The following is a 19,010-nucleotide window of genomic DNA, read 5'->3' on the forward strand; positions in this document are numbered from 1 at the left end:
TTCGCCGGTTCGTGGGGGCGTGCCCGGTCTGTGCTCAGAATAAATCCTCCAATTCTCCTCCCGCTGGTCTGTTAATGCCGCTTCCCATCCCATCCCGCCCCTGGTCCCATATTGCCCTGGATTTTGTAGTTGGACTCCCTCCATCCAGTGGCAATACGGTGGTTCTCACTGTGGTGGATCGCTTTTCCAAAGCGGTCCACTTCGTTCCTCTTCCTAAACTCCCCTCGGCTAAAGAAACGGCCCGGGTGGTCATTGATCACGTCTTCCGGATTCACGGCCTTCCGGAGGACGTGGTTTCTGACAGGGGGCCCCAGTTCGTTTCACATTTTTGGAGAGAGTTCTGTCGACAGATTGGAGCCTCTGCGAGTCTGTCGTCAGGCTTTCATCCACAGACCAACGGCCAGACCGAGCGCGCCAACCAGGATCTCGGTCGGATGCTCCGCTGCCTGGCATCCCATAACCCCTCCTCCTGGAGTGATCAACTCACCTGGGCAGAATATGCTCACAACTCGCTACCGGTGACGTCTACAGGTATGTCCCCGTTCATGTGTAGTCTGGGTTATCAACCTCCTCTGTTTTCTTCCCAGGGCTGCGAGGCAGCTGTCCCCTCGGTTCAAGCTTTTGTTCAGCGTTGTCGCCGCACCTGGAGGAGGGCCAGGGAGGCGCTTCTCCGAGCTAGGGGACGCGTTAAAGCTGCCGCAGACCGCCACCGAAGGTTGACGCCCCGTTATGTCTGCGGACAACGCGTGTGGCTCTCCACCAAGGATTTGCCACTGAGAGTCCCATCACGAAAGTTGGCACCTAAGTTCGTGGGGCCGTACCGCATTGCCAAGGTCGTCAACCCGGTGACGGTCTGTCTCCGGTTGCCCAATTCTCTTCGTCGTGTGCACCCTGTCTTCCATGTGTCCAAAGTTAAGCCTGTCTTGCGTTCCCCCCATTCTCCTACTGTGTCTTCCCCTGTCGCCCCCCCTCCCCCTGTTATGGTTGACGGTTCTCCTGCATATAGGGTTAGGAGAATCTTAGACTCCAGACGCCGTGGGCGGGGATATCAGTACTTAGTGGACTGGGAGGGGTACGGTCCGGAGGAGAGATGCTGGGTTCCAGCCCGGGACGTCCTGGACCGCTCGCTCATCGACCAGTTTCACCAACGCCGCCCTTCCTCGGGAGCGCCGGGAGGCGCTCCTGGGGGAGGGGGTACTGTCAGGACTCGGGTATGATCTGTCCTTTTTTCTTCCTTTTTCTTACTTCGTTCGTTTTTATATTTATTTTTTCGTTTCTACTCATTTTTCTACACTTGTTTTCATTTTCTTTGCTTTTTTTTCTTTCTCTCTGATTTTTTTATATTTTTCTGGTTTTTCTTCCCTTCGCCCTAGCGCCAGCTGATCTCGCTTTGCAATCTAGGCTGTGGCTTGTCTGATGCACCTGTTCCCCCTCTATCTCATTACTCACCTGTTCCCGGTATCTCATTACTCACCCTATTTATTCTGCTTGGTTTTCACCCTTCCTTGTCAGTGTGTTCTGTGACCCTTTGGCTTCGGTTCTGTCCAGTTCTGGTCAGTTTACTGGTTGGTTTGTCTGCCCAGTTAGTGTAACCTGTGTTTTGCCCTCAGAGGATTTCGGACCGCTCTTCTGGTTATCGATCTGGACTGTTTTTGACTCTGATACTGCCCGCCGTTCTCAGCCCTGTCTGCACCTCGCTTGACCCCTTGTCTGCCCGACTATTCTCCTGCCTGCCGTTGTTGGATTTGTTGCTCCCTCTCTCCTGGCGTTCGCGGAGGCTGAGCGCTCGACCTGCCCGCTGAGCAGCGTGAAGTCAAGACTTTTTCTCTCCTCCTTGAGGGGTTTTTGTTTTATTTTGTTTTGTTTTTGACGTTAAGTCGTCCTCTGAAATAAAACTCTGTTCTCCAGCCTCATTCCGCTCTTGGGTCCTCATCTGTCCTGACATAGGCTACATGGATTAAATGTCAATATTTTAATATATTATGCCTATATTTTAATTTATATTTTAAATATAAATATATTTTTTCCTTTAATAAAACAACATGCATTATTGTTATTCGTTACCTGTCCTTTTTTTTTTTTACATAACTTATTGAGAAAAAGACATTTGTCTGTAAACTGATTAAGAAATTGTTGTATGTTTAAATGTGAAGCACTGTATAATTTTGTTCCCATTATTTAGGCCTAATTTGCCTAAAACAATAAACGAATAAAATTAAACTGTCACGATTAAATCTTTGAAACTCTAAAGAATTAATTTAACGTCCTCACGATTAAACTCAAGTTCTCTCATTATAATCAACAACATTCTTTACTTGCTTTTAAAGTAGGGTATAATATCATATGGCCTTTATGATTTAAACCGATTTTTAAATCAATATTCAAATGACGAAGAAATTTTACAAAAGATCCTTCTGTGTTAAGGACGCTGTGCTTTGGCATTATTAAGACCGGGGACAGTCTCGTTCACACACTGTCACGTACACACACTCTCAAGTGGCCAAGACTGCATCTGGACGGGGTCAAAGTCTTAAAAATGATCCCTAAACACATCACATCTTAATAATCCAGTTTAACACTTGTATGATATTGTACAAGCCCCAGGACTGTCTCATCTGACACTATCAAAAGAATTCATATGACTATAGCTTGCTATTAATTACTTGCTTTCAATAATGGATGCATTTAACATTTAATTATACTGCATCTTTACAGAGGTGTAATGTACAAGTTGCACGTAATTAATAATATTTCCTTCCTTCTGTCTTACAGGATTTTTTGCAGATAATGCTGTTCTTCTTTTTCAGGTCTACAATATCGAGCTCAACAGCTATTTTAAGAGCCAGCCCTCACAAACCTTCCTAAAAACTAAAAGAGCTATTACTGAGTCTCAGCGAATCTTGCCATGATCAGCTTTTTCCAGGTACATTAGTTTAGAATATTTTTTTAAATCAACATTTACTCCTCAAATGCTCTGGTCTGAATCTTACTTTAAATTAACTTAATTATGTTTAATGAGCAATATTAATTGCACACAGAGTAAGTAGAGATTATCTTCACAGAAGAGAAGGAAGAACAAGGAAATGATTTGCTCAGGATGAGAAATGAAGATGGCCATCTTGTGCAAACAGAAGTCCTCTGGTATGTGTGTGTTGAAGCAATGCTGTGTTATACAACATTTTATGATGATCTCTCACAGAACTGGTCATGTCAGCCTTGATTTCTTTTTATACTATTACATTTACAGCATGTTAGCAAAGTGTGACTGGACATTTTTAATATTATGTTTTTAAAAACACACCACCTGTTTTAAAAGTAGACAAGTATCATGAAATTGGTTTAGTTGATATAAACACCTGACATTATTTCATTGTTTTCTAAATGTTATGTTATAAATTGTGAATTGATAATGGATTGGTTTGAAGCCAGGCCTTACACCACACAGACTAAAACACATTTGTGAGAGAAGTCAGGAACTTTGGAGAAAGCTTCTAGAGGAAGAAAACACATTTACTGCAACAATAGATGAATTCTAGAGTCTCTGAGAACTACACATGCTAATGCAGTCTTATGAGCAAGACCTTTGCCTCTGTAACTTTTTCTTAATTCTTGCAGAATTACATATTTATTGCAGTATTTTACTTTGTACAGATGATCTCATCAGCCAAATGAGGGGTTTTGACCAAGTGATGCTCTTGAAAGGAGTGAAAAAAGAGGATGTGGTAAATTCTCTTCAGAGAAAAAGCTTCTCAAAAGGTCTTAAAGCAGCTTGAAGAATGGTAAGTGTACAGTACTACAAGGGTCATAGTTGCTCACACTGCTAAAATCACACAGAACATAAGATGAGCTCTCTGTCCATTAAACAACTTCATCTGGATTGTTTGTTTCACTTTGACCAGGTCTGGGATGTTAGGACTGAGAGATCCTCTGGCTGAGAACAAGCTACACCACATCAGTGCTGGATATCAACCACAAACTGTTTCCAGACACGAGAGAAGAAGATCACGATGGGGAGATGAAACCAGTTTTGATGTGATGATGGGAATCATTATTTTCTGAAACAGTATTACATATCTTATATGTATCACATGATCTGTGTCACAGTTGACTGGATGGGACTGTGTGACTTTTAAGGACATTTCATCACTCATCTGTGTGAACTGATTTATATATGAGGTTAATGTATTTTTGATGATAATTATTTTCATTGAATCTTATTTGTCTTGATGCTACTTTATCAACTTTATAGTCTATGCTTCAATAAAATGAAAATGGTGAATATTGTGTTCTGAAGATTCTTGGTAAATACATAATTTTACTATGTAGGCTCATATGTGTTTATTTTAGACTTGGAAAAACGACATATTTATTATTGGGATTATTTTTTATTTAAGACATAAACATTTTTGATCGGATTAATAACATCTGGGACATCAGTACACCAGAAAGTATTTTTTTTATATTTTAGTAGCAAATATGCACATTTTTTTGTGAAATAAAGGGAGTTACGAGATTAATTATTCTGCATTACAAAATGGTGCCATGGGCTTTTTTGTTACAAACACTTGAGGGATAACTGAGAATGTAGCAGGAATGATCAATGTGGATCTTGTACTGCATTAAAACCAAGAGCATATATATATATAAATTAATATTCTTAGCACTGCATGAATTTGTCCTTGTGTAATAGTGAAGTATCACAATGTGTATACATTGTCCTTCATTACTGCTTTACAGTGGGGAATAGACAAAGGCAAGTTGTTGCAGGTTCATCCATTATATTTCTTGCCATTTACTTCAAAAATCAAATAAATAATCTATTATTTTCATTATTAAATCATTTCTTTCTAATTTTTCAATGTTTCATCAGATGGCCTCACAATGTCCTGTCAAAAGGTATAATAGTCATGATGAATAGAATAGAAAACAGAGGACTGTGAAAACTGTCAGATATAAATGTGACTCAGCTCAGTTTGTTGTTCATGATGAGGAGAATACATATATGTAGGTTTTACTGCCCTGCTACCCCCAGGGGCCCAGTAGCACCCCCCGGAAGAGCCCAAAACTGTACATTTCAAATGGCTGTAAATCAGAGTCCAATTAACATATCAAAGAGAAAATAGGCAGGATTATTGCTTATGCTATGCTGATAAAATAATGTTGAGCTCAGTTTTCAGAAATAAATGGAAAGCTGGCATAAAGGCATTTTAAATATTGCTCACTGTAAAATACCACATTTCAGCCTGCCTCTCAAATATATCATAGAGGTTTGCACAATAAACATATTTAGATATCCAGTTTTCCTTAAAATAAATAATTTATTTCGTTTCGTTAATAAAAAGTTTTAAACTACATTACCCACAAGCCTCCGTCGTTCTATCTATAGAAAAGCAACACTAGGGGGCTGTTTTTGTAGTTCATTGAAGTTATGCTTAGGGTTAGGATTAAGATCTCGCTAAAGATGTCATTTTTCTCAAGATAGCAACATTTCATTGTTGACTTAATATATTACTAATGTGATGATAGCAGCAAAACATACTTTTTAACATGATGCGCTGTTTAATATGGGTTAAAAGATAGTCCAACCACAGACTGTCCTGAAAATTCATAGCCAATGAGATCAAAGCTGAGCAGCAGCGTCACACTTCCTTATCCATTTATGACAGATGTCTTTCGTTTTTCGGCTGAAGGGATATATTCGGTTAACAATCGATTAAGCTGGCTACTTATTAGATTCTGTTTTATTAACGTCTTCACCTTCCTCCGTTGTTCAGCTTGACAAAAATTGGGCAATATTGATGTGCACATGCCCAGCAGTCGCAGTTGTATCCAACAGATAGATTCCTCTCATTAAATATAAGACACATTTTTAAGATTTGTATTTTTTTTTTTTGACCAAAGACAAATATATTTACTAATCAAATGACATGCTTCTAAAATTTACATTGTATATTGCATTGTGTTTTAAAGTTAAAATTGTTCACATTTGTGTTTCTGTGATTTACCATTCTCTACCATTTGAACTCTAGGAATAAAAACAGCAAAATTATAAATTAATTAATGAATGAACAAATAAATACATAAAGCATAATATACACGCATATTTTTGTAAGGATCTTCCATTATTTATTGATATGTCAAACTCATTTAAAGACAACATGCCCAAATTACTACACTGCATCCTCTGTCACCAAGCTCGTTTTTGCCACCATAAAGAATAAAAAGGCAGTTATGTTGTAAACATTAACTATTTTCAGTATGCAAATGAAAATGCTTTCATTAAAAAACAAAACAGTAAATACAGTATGTCTTTCAGAGAACACTGGAAAAAGTGTTGTGACCAAAATGTTATACAACACAATGTAAACGTTTCAAACTCAATGAAGACATGCATGTCAAGTGTGCAATATATTTTTAATATGGAGCACTATTTTTAACTATTGTTTTCATCACTGGTTCTGTAATGTATTCATTATGAGCTTATAATTAAAACAAAGTTACATCTGCAAAAATCAAACCACTGCAAAGTCTAATCACTGATCCAGGGACCATTTCTGTGTGTGTGGGTGACAAAGAGTTAACGAGGTGAGTCCTTGTGCATGATGGAGAACTACAGCGTTACCAGCAAACAATCCTGTAAGACAGAAAGGAAGGAAATATTACATTACATTCAACTTATACATTACACTGTGTTTTGTTTAGACCATAAAAGCAGCCTCTGTAAAGATGCTGTATAATTAAATGTTAAATGCATCCATTATTGAAAGCAAGTAATTAATAGCAAGCTATAGTCATATGAATTATTTTTATAGTGTCAGATGAGACAGTCCTGGGGCTTGTACAATATCATACAAGTGTTAAACTGGATTATTAAGACTGTGATGTGTTTAGGGATCATTTTTAAGACTTTGACCCCGTCCAGATGCAGTCTTGGCCACTTGAGAGTGTGTGTACATGACAGTGTGTGAACGAGACTGTCCCCGGTCTTAACAATGCCAAAGCACAGCGTCCTTAACACACACTAAACCTCTCCAATACTGCTCCGGAGCGCTATACAAAGCTTAGTGTATCCCATCATACATGTTTTGGAATAAATCGTCAGACTTTTTGCCGAGATCTCACAAGAGGTCATGGAAAGCTGTCCAATGTACAGTATGTGAAATATTGATAATTAGATATTAAAAATCTCTGTAAACACATAAGTGTCCCATAAGGCAGTGGCTCCCAATCCTGGTCCTGGAGAAGCCCAACACTGCACATTTGAGATGTCTCCCTGATCAAACACACCTGATTCAACTCATCAGCTCATCAATGAAGTCTCCAAGACCTCAAAAGTGTGTTTGTCAGATAAGAGAGACGCCAAAACCGTGCAGTGCTGGGGTTCTCCAGGATCAGGATTGGGAAACACAGTCATCAGGTCATGAAAAGTTCGACACACACTTGTGGTCATCATGCTCACTTGAACACTAGGCCAAATACAGGAAAGACGTCAAATAAGTAATCAAGTGCTCAAGTGAAAAGATGGCAAGTGTGGGTATTTGGACAGTGCAACAGTTTAAGAAACAACAAATGCTGTACAAATTATAACAGCAGGAATGTTTGATAAAAGGGACAAACGATCACAGACTTACTGCTGCAAATATCTGCCTCCGCAGCTTTCTGTCTTCTCCATTTCTGAAGGAATCCCTCTCCAGAAACACCACTGGGCTTCCTTTACGTCTTTTCAGCTAAAAATAAAAATAAAAATAATAAAAAGGGGAGAGTAAATAAAATTGAATTATATACAGAATGTTAATAATGATCTGTGAGCAAAATATTTAGATATAATATATATATATATATATATATATATATATATATATATATATATATATATATAAACTGATATGAATGAACTGCAAGATGGAAAAATGCATGTTTTATTATTTATTTTTAATTAGATTTTTTTTTTTTTTGGATTTACATTAAAAGGTATTAAAAGCATGGTACAGAACATATGATTACTGTGATATCTGTCATATAAAAGCACATAAAAACACTAACATTACAGTGATACAAACATAGCTGGTTTGGTGATTATTGTATTGTTGTATTGATTATTAATATACCATAGTAAAACTACAGTTAAAGTTACTAATGTCCTGTTTACTGTGTTTTAACTTCACATTTCATTTATTGCTATTTTAAGTGTCGTGATTTCCATGATTTTACTACAAATACAACTTAAATCATTGATCCTGAAATTAATAATAATATAAAACGGATCGAAGGTGTATGGCACGTCACGTGACAGATAGAGTTTAATCACACTAATTAGCAGCTGTGTTCATTTATTTAAACGCAATGAAACTCAAAGACAGCCGCGGATGACCGATATAATAGAGCGATTAAACATATGGCACTAATCTGATTAATAAATAAGACAGAATACATTTTATAAAAGGCATTAAAAGAGCGTATCGAGGACTACTCACCCAAACTTTGGAACTGATAGCAAGTATCGCGATGTGTGCTGAATGAGACTTCTTGAACGTGATTTCATAGCGATAAACATCTCATGTCCTCGTGTCGAATTCTGACGCCAAAAGTTTCCCACTGAAAGCAATGAAGGTCGTAGTGCTTCGATATTCGACGCCGGGAGGCACATTTGGCGTCATAAAAGTGACGTTAGGGGCGCTTGACCATGCTTCGGTTTTTGACGCCTTTGGAGTGAGAATGGGTTGTATATTATTGATCACTTCTAAATCATTGAAATGTCAACATCATACTATTATCTCACAGTTAAAATACTTCATGTGTGTCAGAAGACATCTGTTTAACTCTCACCAGTCGGCCCTTACACTGCACCTCTGTGCCCAGTGAAAGACTTTTCAGTACTGCTGGGGACATTCGTCCCCACACTTGCAACAGGCTGTCACCTGTTAATGCAGAGCGTCTTGTTTTTTTTTTTTTAAATGAAACTCTCATTTCATGTGAAAGATTAGAGGTTTTACGTTAATGTAATTGATTTAGGAGGGACCATCCTGGTGGTGGTGGGGTGGTTGGAGGGGAAAAAACATCCTGCGGTGTTTAAGAAGATGGAGAGAAGAAGCTTTGTTATTGGTGAAGTGGAAACCATCTTGGTGGTGGTGGGGTGGATGGTGGTGAGTGAAGCGTTCAGCATCTGCAAACTCAGACAGGTGTAAGCACAGGTCTTTTATACTTATTAGAACGTGATTGGACAATTGAGAAGGTAACAAGTGACGCTAACAATTGAGTCTTCCCGTCCCGGCAAAACAGATTAACACTTCTGGATGTCTATATATGTCCACAGTAGTGTAAAAAGTAACACTGAAGCAGTGTCAAAGTTAATGAGGTCATTAAGAGTGTAAATGAGTGATGATTGGCCATTATGTTAACTTGCAGAATTACTAAAGAAGAAAATGATTTTTTTTAAACTTACCATTATAGTGATCAGTGTTTACTGTAATGGAGCTTGACCCTTGACTTTTTAATATTACATTTTATTTGGCTGCTTTAACTGAATCATAAGAGCCAGACTTTAGCAAAGAGTAAAAGTCATTATTACCAAAATAATACAAGTAAAACTTAATGCACTATAATGAGATAATATACGTCTGCTTTCCATTTGACTCACAGAAAGATTTAAAATCTTACACAATTACTGTCAGAATTATTTATTCTGTATTTACAATCATACATTTTTATGATTTTATTGACATTTTCATATACATTATCCCTTTGTAATGTAATGGGTTTGTCTGTGTGCTTACAGGTTGAAATTAAATGCATTAAAAATATACTTAAAGTGCATTTGTACATTTGTATCCACAAAATGCTTATTTGAAGTGCATTAAAATATATTAAACTGCATTTTAATATATTTCTAAAAATCAAGCTAATAAATGTATGCTTATTTGAGCTATTGAGTCATATTCTTAGCACAAGCATTCAAGTGAAGTTTTAATGCATTTTTTAAACTCATTTTAATGTTACTTTTACCTAAAGTATATTTTATGTGTACTTTGTGTAAGAAGATAGCAAAATGATTTAGGTTTTATAGGGTTTAATGTATAAGTACTTTATAACAATGTGTAGGCCCACTTCAATATTTTTTAAAATATATCCATGTGCTTCAATCTGATTTTCAAATGTAAAATATTTTGACAAACATTTCTTTATATATACCACGTTAATTCACTAGCAAAAATACATTATAGCTAGGGGTGCACATAAGTGGTTCACTGATGCTCTACAGTCGGCAGCGCTAAAGAAGCACATACTGCCGGTAACCCAAATAAAAGCTTGCTGATTTTCAGTTTGCAAATAATAATAATAATAATAATAATAATAATAATAATAATAATAATAGCATTTTACTTTTAAGTTTACTATGCAATTATTGTTTTCATATTTAATACTTTTTATTTTATATAAATAAATAAAAAATAAATTACATGCAATAATTTTGTCACTATTATTAATATTATTATATTTTTTTACATAGTTTTATTATATTTGATGGGTGACACTATGTGCAGTGTAACCAGAGATTCTCATATAAAAACTTATGTGCACCCCTGATTATAACTATATTTGCCATATTTTATAGTGTGTTCTAAGTGTCTAAGTGTATTCTTACAATCTATAAACTTCTAATGTATTATAAAAATAAAATTAAATTAAAATGTCAACTATGATTAATTCAATCTAAGAATTCTAATGTGTAAGCAAATTATAATGCATATATTCAAACACTGATGCAAAACCAATAATCATCGGTTAATTTTACAGAATTGTTTTTTTCAGTTCTGACATCTTTCCTGAACAAGAACATTATTATAACAGACTCACTGACTCATGATCAAGTCAAGCAAGTAACTTATTGTCTGGCTCATCTGATTCTCTCATCTGATTTTCATGATGAAACATTCACAGATCAAGAGTTGATTCAATCATTCAGAAGGTCAGTACGACTGCTGAGAGTCTCAGTGTGAACAAACCTCATCTCTCCATCAGTCCAACACAACTGACTCATTTCAGAGAATAAAGAGTCAAACAGTCAAACTCATATTTGAGTGATTGTGTTCCTCTCAGAATAGAGCAGCTCCATCAGCAGATGTTCAGCGTCCTCACAGGAGCTTCATGATACAGTAAAACTACACAGAGTCAACACACAGAGAACCAACAGTGATCTGTTTCAGTGTTTGAGACTCATAATTTGATTACACAGAATAGTTTCATAATTTCCTTCATCTGCAGGTGTTTTCATGATTCACTGAGTGACATTTGATTATAAAATATGAGCTTGAGTTCTGGGGCATCATTTATGAAGATGCACATAGAATTTTCTGAAATTATCTACGAGTGATTCATAAAACCAAATAAATAAATAAATAAAAAACCACACAATTATTATTATTATTATTATTATTTTTTTAATACAGGCACAATATGATTGAATTAAACACATCAGCCTACAAAATGTCCAGAAATATGACTTTATGGTTCAGAAGAAGTTATTAAAAGTCTTTATTATTATTATAATTTTATTTTATAAATATTTAATTATTTTGATGGTATGTATGTGTACAGTTTCATACTAATGCTCTTTTGAACAGATACAAATATTTTCACATAATTTTTCATCATTTATGTCTTTGAAAATCTCAATTTGTTCCTCACTTTTAGGATGAATCCTACATCATTTAGGATTCGATCATACTTCCATTTTAAAAATGAAGCTTGTGACAAATTCAAAAACACAAAAATAAGTCAAAGACAAAGATAAAATATAGTTTTATTGCTGAAATTTGATTAAATAATATCCAGTAGAGTTAAAAAACAGCTGTTAAGTTTTAATTTTTAGATTTAATTGTGCTTTTATTTTTACTTCTGTAAATATTAATCAGATTAATATTAATCTAATATATCTCTGAACAAAACCAGCAGACGATCATTAAACACCTCAAGATCTGAATATTTAACTCTTAAAAATATGTTTAGAAAGCAGATGATCTTTAATATTATTACGTTTTTTAAATAATTAGTAATCAGTAAAATAATTAAAGACTCACTATAGAGAGTGTCTGTGTGATTTATAAAGCTCATTATCATCATAAAGTATTAAAACATTTATTATTTTGTTGAACATGAACAGATCTGAGACTGACAGCTGTCTGTTCTGTGTATGAAGAGCATTTACATACAGAGACACTTTGCATGAGAGTGTTTATAGAGCTGTGAGTTTAACACTTCATGACTGAGAGCAGAACAGAACACAATCTTCATCATCACACAAGACACAACAACAACAATGAACAACATCATCATCCTCATCTGGACTCTGACGCTCTGCATTCAGGGTAAATATCTTATAATAAATCACAAACTACAACATCTCATATTCTATGCACTAGTATGATTAGTTAATCAAAATGTTAAATAAACAACTAAAATGTCTTATTTCAGAGATCTGGGGACAAATAACAGTGACGCAGAATCCAGAAATAAAATCCATCAATCAAGGAGAAACTGTATCGATCAGCTGTAAAACCAGTCAGACACTTACTAGCTGTGGTACCTGTCTGTCTTGGTATCAGCAGAAACCTGGAGAAACTCCTAAACTCCTCATATATTACATAAGCAGCCTCCAGTCAGGAACTCCTTCTAGATTCAGTGGCAGTGGATCTGGCACTGATTTCACTCTGACCATCAGTGGAGTCCAGACTGAAGATACAGGAGACTATTACTGTATGGGTCACTACTATATCAGTAGCTGGGTGTTCACACAGTGATAAAGAGTCGTACAAAAACCTCCGTCAGTCAGAGTCACAGTGACTGCACTGATACAGCTGAGAGACACTGCAGCTGCTGATGAGAGGATCACAAACTTAATTCCAATTTTAATTAATTATTTTATAAATGTTTTAATGAATAATTTAGGTGGATTATAATTGTACACTCTATATACAGCAGATGAACGTACAATACTCTTTGATCAATGTTTTTTTCATCCCACTTTATATTCGGTGGCCTTAACTGCTAATGTCCTTTACATGTATCTCACCTCAGTAGCAGCAGAAGTGTTTTTGCAAGAAACTATGAACACAATAAGTACATTGCACCTATTTTCTGATGCAAGAACATGATAGTTAAAACCATATAATATAAAGTGGAACCAGAGGAACTATCAGTCAACTGTCAGAAATGATCTGATGTAAGAGAGAACAGACGAGAAAGAAAAAAACACTGTCCTAGTTTTATCATTCCAAGTTCTCTCAAATTTATTTGTTTATTTATTTTAATCCATAACACCAACTTAAACTATGAATGCTTGGAGCACCTGGACAAACACTACGTGCATGTTCCTCCGTTAGCTCTCCGGCTTCCCAGCGTGCTTTGCTGAGGGTCAGGACACTACTGCGGCTGTAGCGGCCGTCCTGCTCACTCTCTGCGCTGGTCACAACCCCCTCGGTGACCTCTGAGCCGTCCAGTGTCCAGCTCACCAGCGCCCCCTGTGGAGAGTAAGAGCTGAGCAGGCAGAGCAGTGCGGCTGAGTCTCCAGAGATCTGCAGAGAAGAGGGCGGCAGCAGAGACACTGAGGGCTTCACTGTGGGACCAGCTGCAGGAGACAAACACAACACATTCACAAACACAGAGAAAACACACTGCAGCTCCAGCACTCTTCTGCCCTGCAGCATTCACAGCATTTCAACAGGACTTTCAGCAGCAGACATGAGGAGTGCAGTCAACATCACTACAATCTCATCATTCATGATATTCAACATCACTACAGCCTATATATATGCAATATACAAACTACACAATCACTATATTAATTTCAGTCAAACCTCATAAATAAAATCTAACATATTAAGACTGCAATCAGTGAAAACAGAAATATCTTATATATTTAAGCAGATATTCTCTCATATTTCTTATGTGCATTTTTTTTATTTGCAATGTAATAATGCAATGTTAACACTTCAGCTCAGAACAAATTATATAATACGAATAAGAACATTAAATGAACTAGAAAAGTAATTATACATTCATATTCAATTGCCACTTATTTAATGTATTATATTTTCAAAAATATGAAGTATATAATTTTGTAAAACTAGCTGGAGGCAGATGACTCTGGAAGCCAGACATTACATTAACAAATGGCTGCACCTGCTCTTTACATAATTTGGAGAAAATAAAAAAATATTTTTTCAAATCACATAAATAGCTGAATGCTACTCTCTTTATCTTGGAACTTCTTTATTATCAGATGCTTTCAGTTACAGTTTTTTTACAATTGCTATGACAGTTTTTCAATACATTTAACAAGTTTACTAAACTCTTAACGCACCAACAACAACAACAAAAAACAAAACAAAAAAACAAAACAAAAAAACACACAATTAGCAAAACGGTTAATTTCATGCTCAAAATCACACTTCAAAAACTAAACCCCAAAACTAATTTTCTAAATACAATAATAAACTAACTCAATACACTACTGTATGTCTAACAAAACACTGCAAACATGTTTCAAAATCAAATAATTATTCAAAACACTAAGACATGTTCTCTTCCAACAGGAACATTTAGTCAATCATAACATGAAACATAAAAAAACACTATCATCAGCTGAAATTACAGAAACTGCATTATTTTATAATGCATATAATTATTTATATTATATTTATATATATATTATTTTGTGTCAGGTCTGCCCTTATAGACAGTATATTGTTGATCATAGATTGTGTTTTTCACTGTAGTTTCTTTTGAAGCCTCTCTACATTTTTGTTTCATTGCGTTTAGTAAATGCATGCATTTTGTTTCTTTTGCTGCAGAAATTCAATACAAAAAATAATGACCATGACAGAGTACACTCAAAAAATGGCAATGGGCAGATTGTTCAATTTGCACAAATGCATTTCGTATTTCCTACATGATTATTTTGTTTCTCATCTAAACATATTTTAGTCTTGTGCCATTTATTTAATGCTGACGAATATTCAACCTGTTAGAAATAATCATGTTTAAATAATATAAATTTGTAGTGTTTTCTCTGGAAACTCCGCCCCCTGCGGATACGCAAAGGAAAAACAGTTCGCCATCTTCTCTCTTGCTTTGGATGCTTTGGATGCTTTGGATGCAATGCTAAACCTTGAAGGTAATTAACATTTTGAACTGAAATGCTATTGAGAATCAGTTTGTAGTCAGTTGTTAACGTATTTTCACTGAGGTAAACGTTTTTATGTAAGTTACCTTAACATTTCTGATTTCATGGAAAGGCAAAAGTTAGTGCGAATGTTTAACAGTAACAGTTACCTGTTTAACATAACTTTTATTAACGTTTTCAAATTGTGTACATTCCTTAAGGCATATGTATTCCTATTTTATTCTGTGTATGACAACTAATTATCTTCAGGGAGGGATGGCACCAAATACTTTTGGGTGGTGTAACGTTAGGGGATATAACAGAACGTAATCGACTTAAATTGGGAAATACCAAAAAATCATGCCACACTCAAATTTACTGTCATATTTCAAATCCGCACTAAAATCTTATATGCTCTTGTGTTTTATGCTGGAAAATAGTTATTTCCGGTTCGCGAACAAATCGTTTAATTTAATCGGTTCTTAGTGAACCGTTTGAACCAGTTCACCAAATCGAATTGAATCGTTTGAAACGGTTCGCGTCTCCAGTAAGCATTAATCCACAAATGATTTAAGCTGTTAAACTTTTTTAAGGTGGCTGACACTCACTCTGAGTCAAAATAAAACAGTATCCTTGAGTAATTCATGTACTCAAACAGTACACTGACTGAACTGCTGTGAAGAGAGAACTGAAGATGAACACCGAGCCGAGCCAGATAACGAACGAACACGCCCACTGCTGGAGCGCTTCTCGTTCTAGAGTCAAGAACCGGTTGCATCGGTTGTCGGATCACCAGTACACTGAACCAACTGAACTGAGAATCGTTTCTGTCGGACGCGTCTCATTTTAGGATCGATGAGCTGATGATCCTGCGCATGCGTGTAATTTTACAAGAGGAGAAAATTAAATGTGTAAACTATCAAGACAAAACTTTTGCAAATGGTAATCTTCCAGGTCTATGGCGGTTAAAATAGCAAGTAATCCACAAATCACATGCGTGCTGGAAGCCTAGTCAGTACGAATCACAGATAGACTAAGATCTATTAAAAACATTAACTACTGTTCACTAATTAAACTCATAGTAAGCCTTACTGTTACAATAATCATTTATCACTTTATTTTTTTAAGTTAAGAAGGAAATGTGCTCAATTCTCTAAAATCATTAACTAGCCTACCACTGAGAAAATGTTATTGCTTTAAAACGAATGTATTTTTTTCTTATATTTTACAGATATGAGATTCATCTAGTCAAGTGCAATTTGACCTGCAAATGCTCTATAGAAGTGGTGAGTATTTTTGTCAATCTACTGCAAGTAAATTTGATTGCCTTTTTTCTATTTTCAGTATTCCTCTCTATTAGGGCTGGGTAAAATATTGATTTCTCGATTTTTTCTTCTTAAATACCAGGAATCTATTAGTCATCCTGTTTTCAGTTGATGAATGAATGGAACATTGTAGTGCACATCCCATCCAATAACTCACAATAATCTTTGTGCTTTGTTATTATTGGTATGAAACAAAGTCTCAGATTTCAAATACGTCTGTTTCCTTACTAAATTCAAAAACATAAATACCGTTTTGGTGCTGTGGCGTGAGATCGCTCAGGCTCAGCTCAAGAGAAGCACATGATCCTCTCTTCCTCAATAATACCAGTTACAGCGCGAAATAAACATGAATGAGCATCAGGGCTGTCAACTAATATTCTAAATTTGAATATATATTCAAAAAGGTGAAAATTAGAAACGAAGGTGAAAATTTTAACACTATAAAAGAATCATGTAAAACCAAAACCCAGTTAACCTTGAGATTATTAGTAGAACAAAATATATGGATATTAGAACATGTACAACTAATTAGTGCTGGGCGGTTGACCAAAAATACAGTTTTTTTTTTTTTTTTTATTATACCTGTTTTCCGGTTTATGATGGTTTAGGTGTCTAAACAAGCAGCACGTGCTGTCAGTGATTTCAGCCACTAGAGGTCGCTCTCACACTGTATAATGAAAACAGAGCCTTCTCAGCCGCTGCAGCAACAGACCCAACCCGGGAAACTTTCAGCCGCTCCAGCAAAGTACGAAACACGGAAAACTATCGGCAGGGATTTTTGCAGATAACCGACTGTTCCACCAATCAACTATCGGTGCCGATTAATCGACCTTTAATCCCGATGCACTACATCTTCAATTTTCAATTTTACTTCACAAGTGATGTGTGCGCGCGTGTGCGTGTGTTCACCTATTCGGGAAGTCGCAGTGACATTCCAGTTAAGGTTTCAAGGGAGTAAAGCCCTTTTTTTTCAGTGTAGCTTTATAAAGTGTACAGTTTATGTAAAAAAAAAAAAAAAAAATACAGACACAGAATTGCTGCAGTAAAGACTTTATTTGCAACAGGACATTAGAAAAGGAAATAAAACAAAAATGCAAGAAAAAAATGCAATATAGCTGTCATGTATTTATTATTTGTGTCATTATGTGAAAATACTAAATTTACAGAACAGAAAAAGCCACAGTAGAATAAAAAGTAAATAATTTTACGTTTGGCCACATGTTCTCATCCACATCACACCTGATATCTTCTCTGGCAAGGCATCTGGGGAAGTATCTTTTGGTATGCTTTATCCTCTTCTGGTATTGTTCAGCTGTAATGCCTTGGCATGCAGCATCAGAATCAGAAATTAGAAAGAGCTTTATTGCCAAGTATGCTTACGTATACAAGGAATTTGTTTTAGTGACATAAGCTTCCAGTACACAGAGACAACAACAAATAGAAAAAAAAGATATTTACAAATTGGCAAATAAATAAGTGTATAAACAATTGTGCTATAAATGATAATGGAATAGGATTGAGTGAGATGCAGGAATGTTCTAGGATGGAGGTTTAACAAATAAATATAAGGATATTGCACGTTTATAAGCATAAGTAGGGAACATTTAACTGTTCATGAAGTAGATTGCCTGGGGGAAGAAACTGTTCTTGTGCCTTGCCGTTCTGGTATTTGCGGCCAGATGGCGAAAGTACAAAGATGGGGTGACTTGGATGTGAGGGATCCAGAGTGATTTTCTGAGCCCTTTTCCTCACTCTGGATGTATACAGTTCTTGAAGGGTGGGCAGGGGAGCACCAATAATCCTTTCAGCAGTCCGAACAGTTCTCTGTAGTCTTCTGATGTCTGATTTTGTTGCTGAACCAAACAAGACAGTTATTGAAGTACAGAGGACAGACTCAATGACGGCCGAGTAGAACTGTTTTAACAGCTCCTCTGGCAGGTTAAACTTCCTCAGCTGGCGAAGCATCCATTGTATCCTGGCATCTCCCTCAGTGGGGTTGAGGAAAAGGGAGTAAGGGCCAAGGAAAAGAGACATCATTGACTGTCTGATCTGGGAATGGTGGGATGCACATTGTTCCATGTGACACATATATTGCCAAATGGTCCCCCACCTGTCCCCTTTCTCTGGCACCAGTCTTTGGTACTGATCTTCTAAAATCTCACATTTACGCAGGAGTGCACTTTTCAACACAAGATCAGCCCAAATAGGTCCTCTTTTACTGTATATAGAATGATCATGCGAACACCTGAGTGTGGTTCCTGGATGGGAATCAGCTGTGATTTATATACTTGCATAACTGCAATAAGCTGTTTCTCATTAGCAATGGAATAAAATACAGGGAATATATTTGTGTTTCAATTCACAATATGAACAGCTGTTCACTTTGACTTTAACCTGTAAGTTAGTCTTAGAACATGATGTTATCTGGTCTGGCATACAGTGTGAAAGCATTTGTAAATTTGACTGTAAAATTACATTGTTTTGGTCTTGGTTGAGCTTGTGTGTAAAAGAAGTTCAAGCATTTT

General features: G+C 36.1%; 1 long non-coding RNA gene and 2 gene segments (V, D, J or C); 1 reads left to right on the plus strand and 2 right to left on the minus strand.

Moving 5' to 3' along the window:
- The window catches only part of LOC128013763 (immunoglobulin lambda constant 7-like), a 138,750-nt gene that overhangs the window by 30,989 nt on the left and 88,751 nt on the right, over positions 1–19,010 (minus strand).
- Positions 1–19,010, minus strand: part of LOC128013808 (uncharacterized) — a 48,232-nt gene that overhangs the window by 28,394 nt on the left and 828 nt on the right. The gene's annotated exons all lie outside the window — the stretch shown is intronic.
- On the plus strand, positions 12,071–13,024 carry LOC128013776 (Ig kappa chain V region 120-like). The segment is given in 2 exon segments: positions 12,071–12,365; positions 12,472–13,024. Coding segments are annotated over 2 exon segments (375 nt in total).

Source organism: Carassius gibelio, chromosome B25 (assembly GCF_023724105.1).
Source record: "Carassius gibelio isolate Cgi1373 ecotype wild population from Czech Republic chromosome B25, carGib1.2-hapl.c, whole genome shotgun sequence".
NCBI classification, from domain to species: domain Eukaryota; kingdom Metazoa; phylum Chordata; class Actinopteri; order Cypriniformes; family Cyprinidae; genus Carassius; species Carassius gibelio.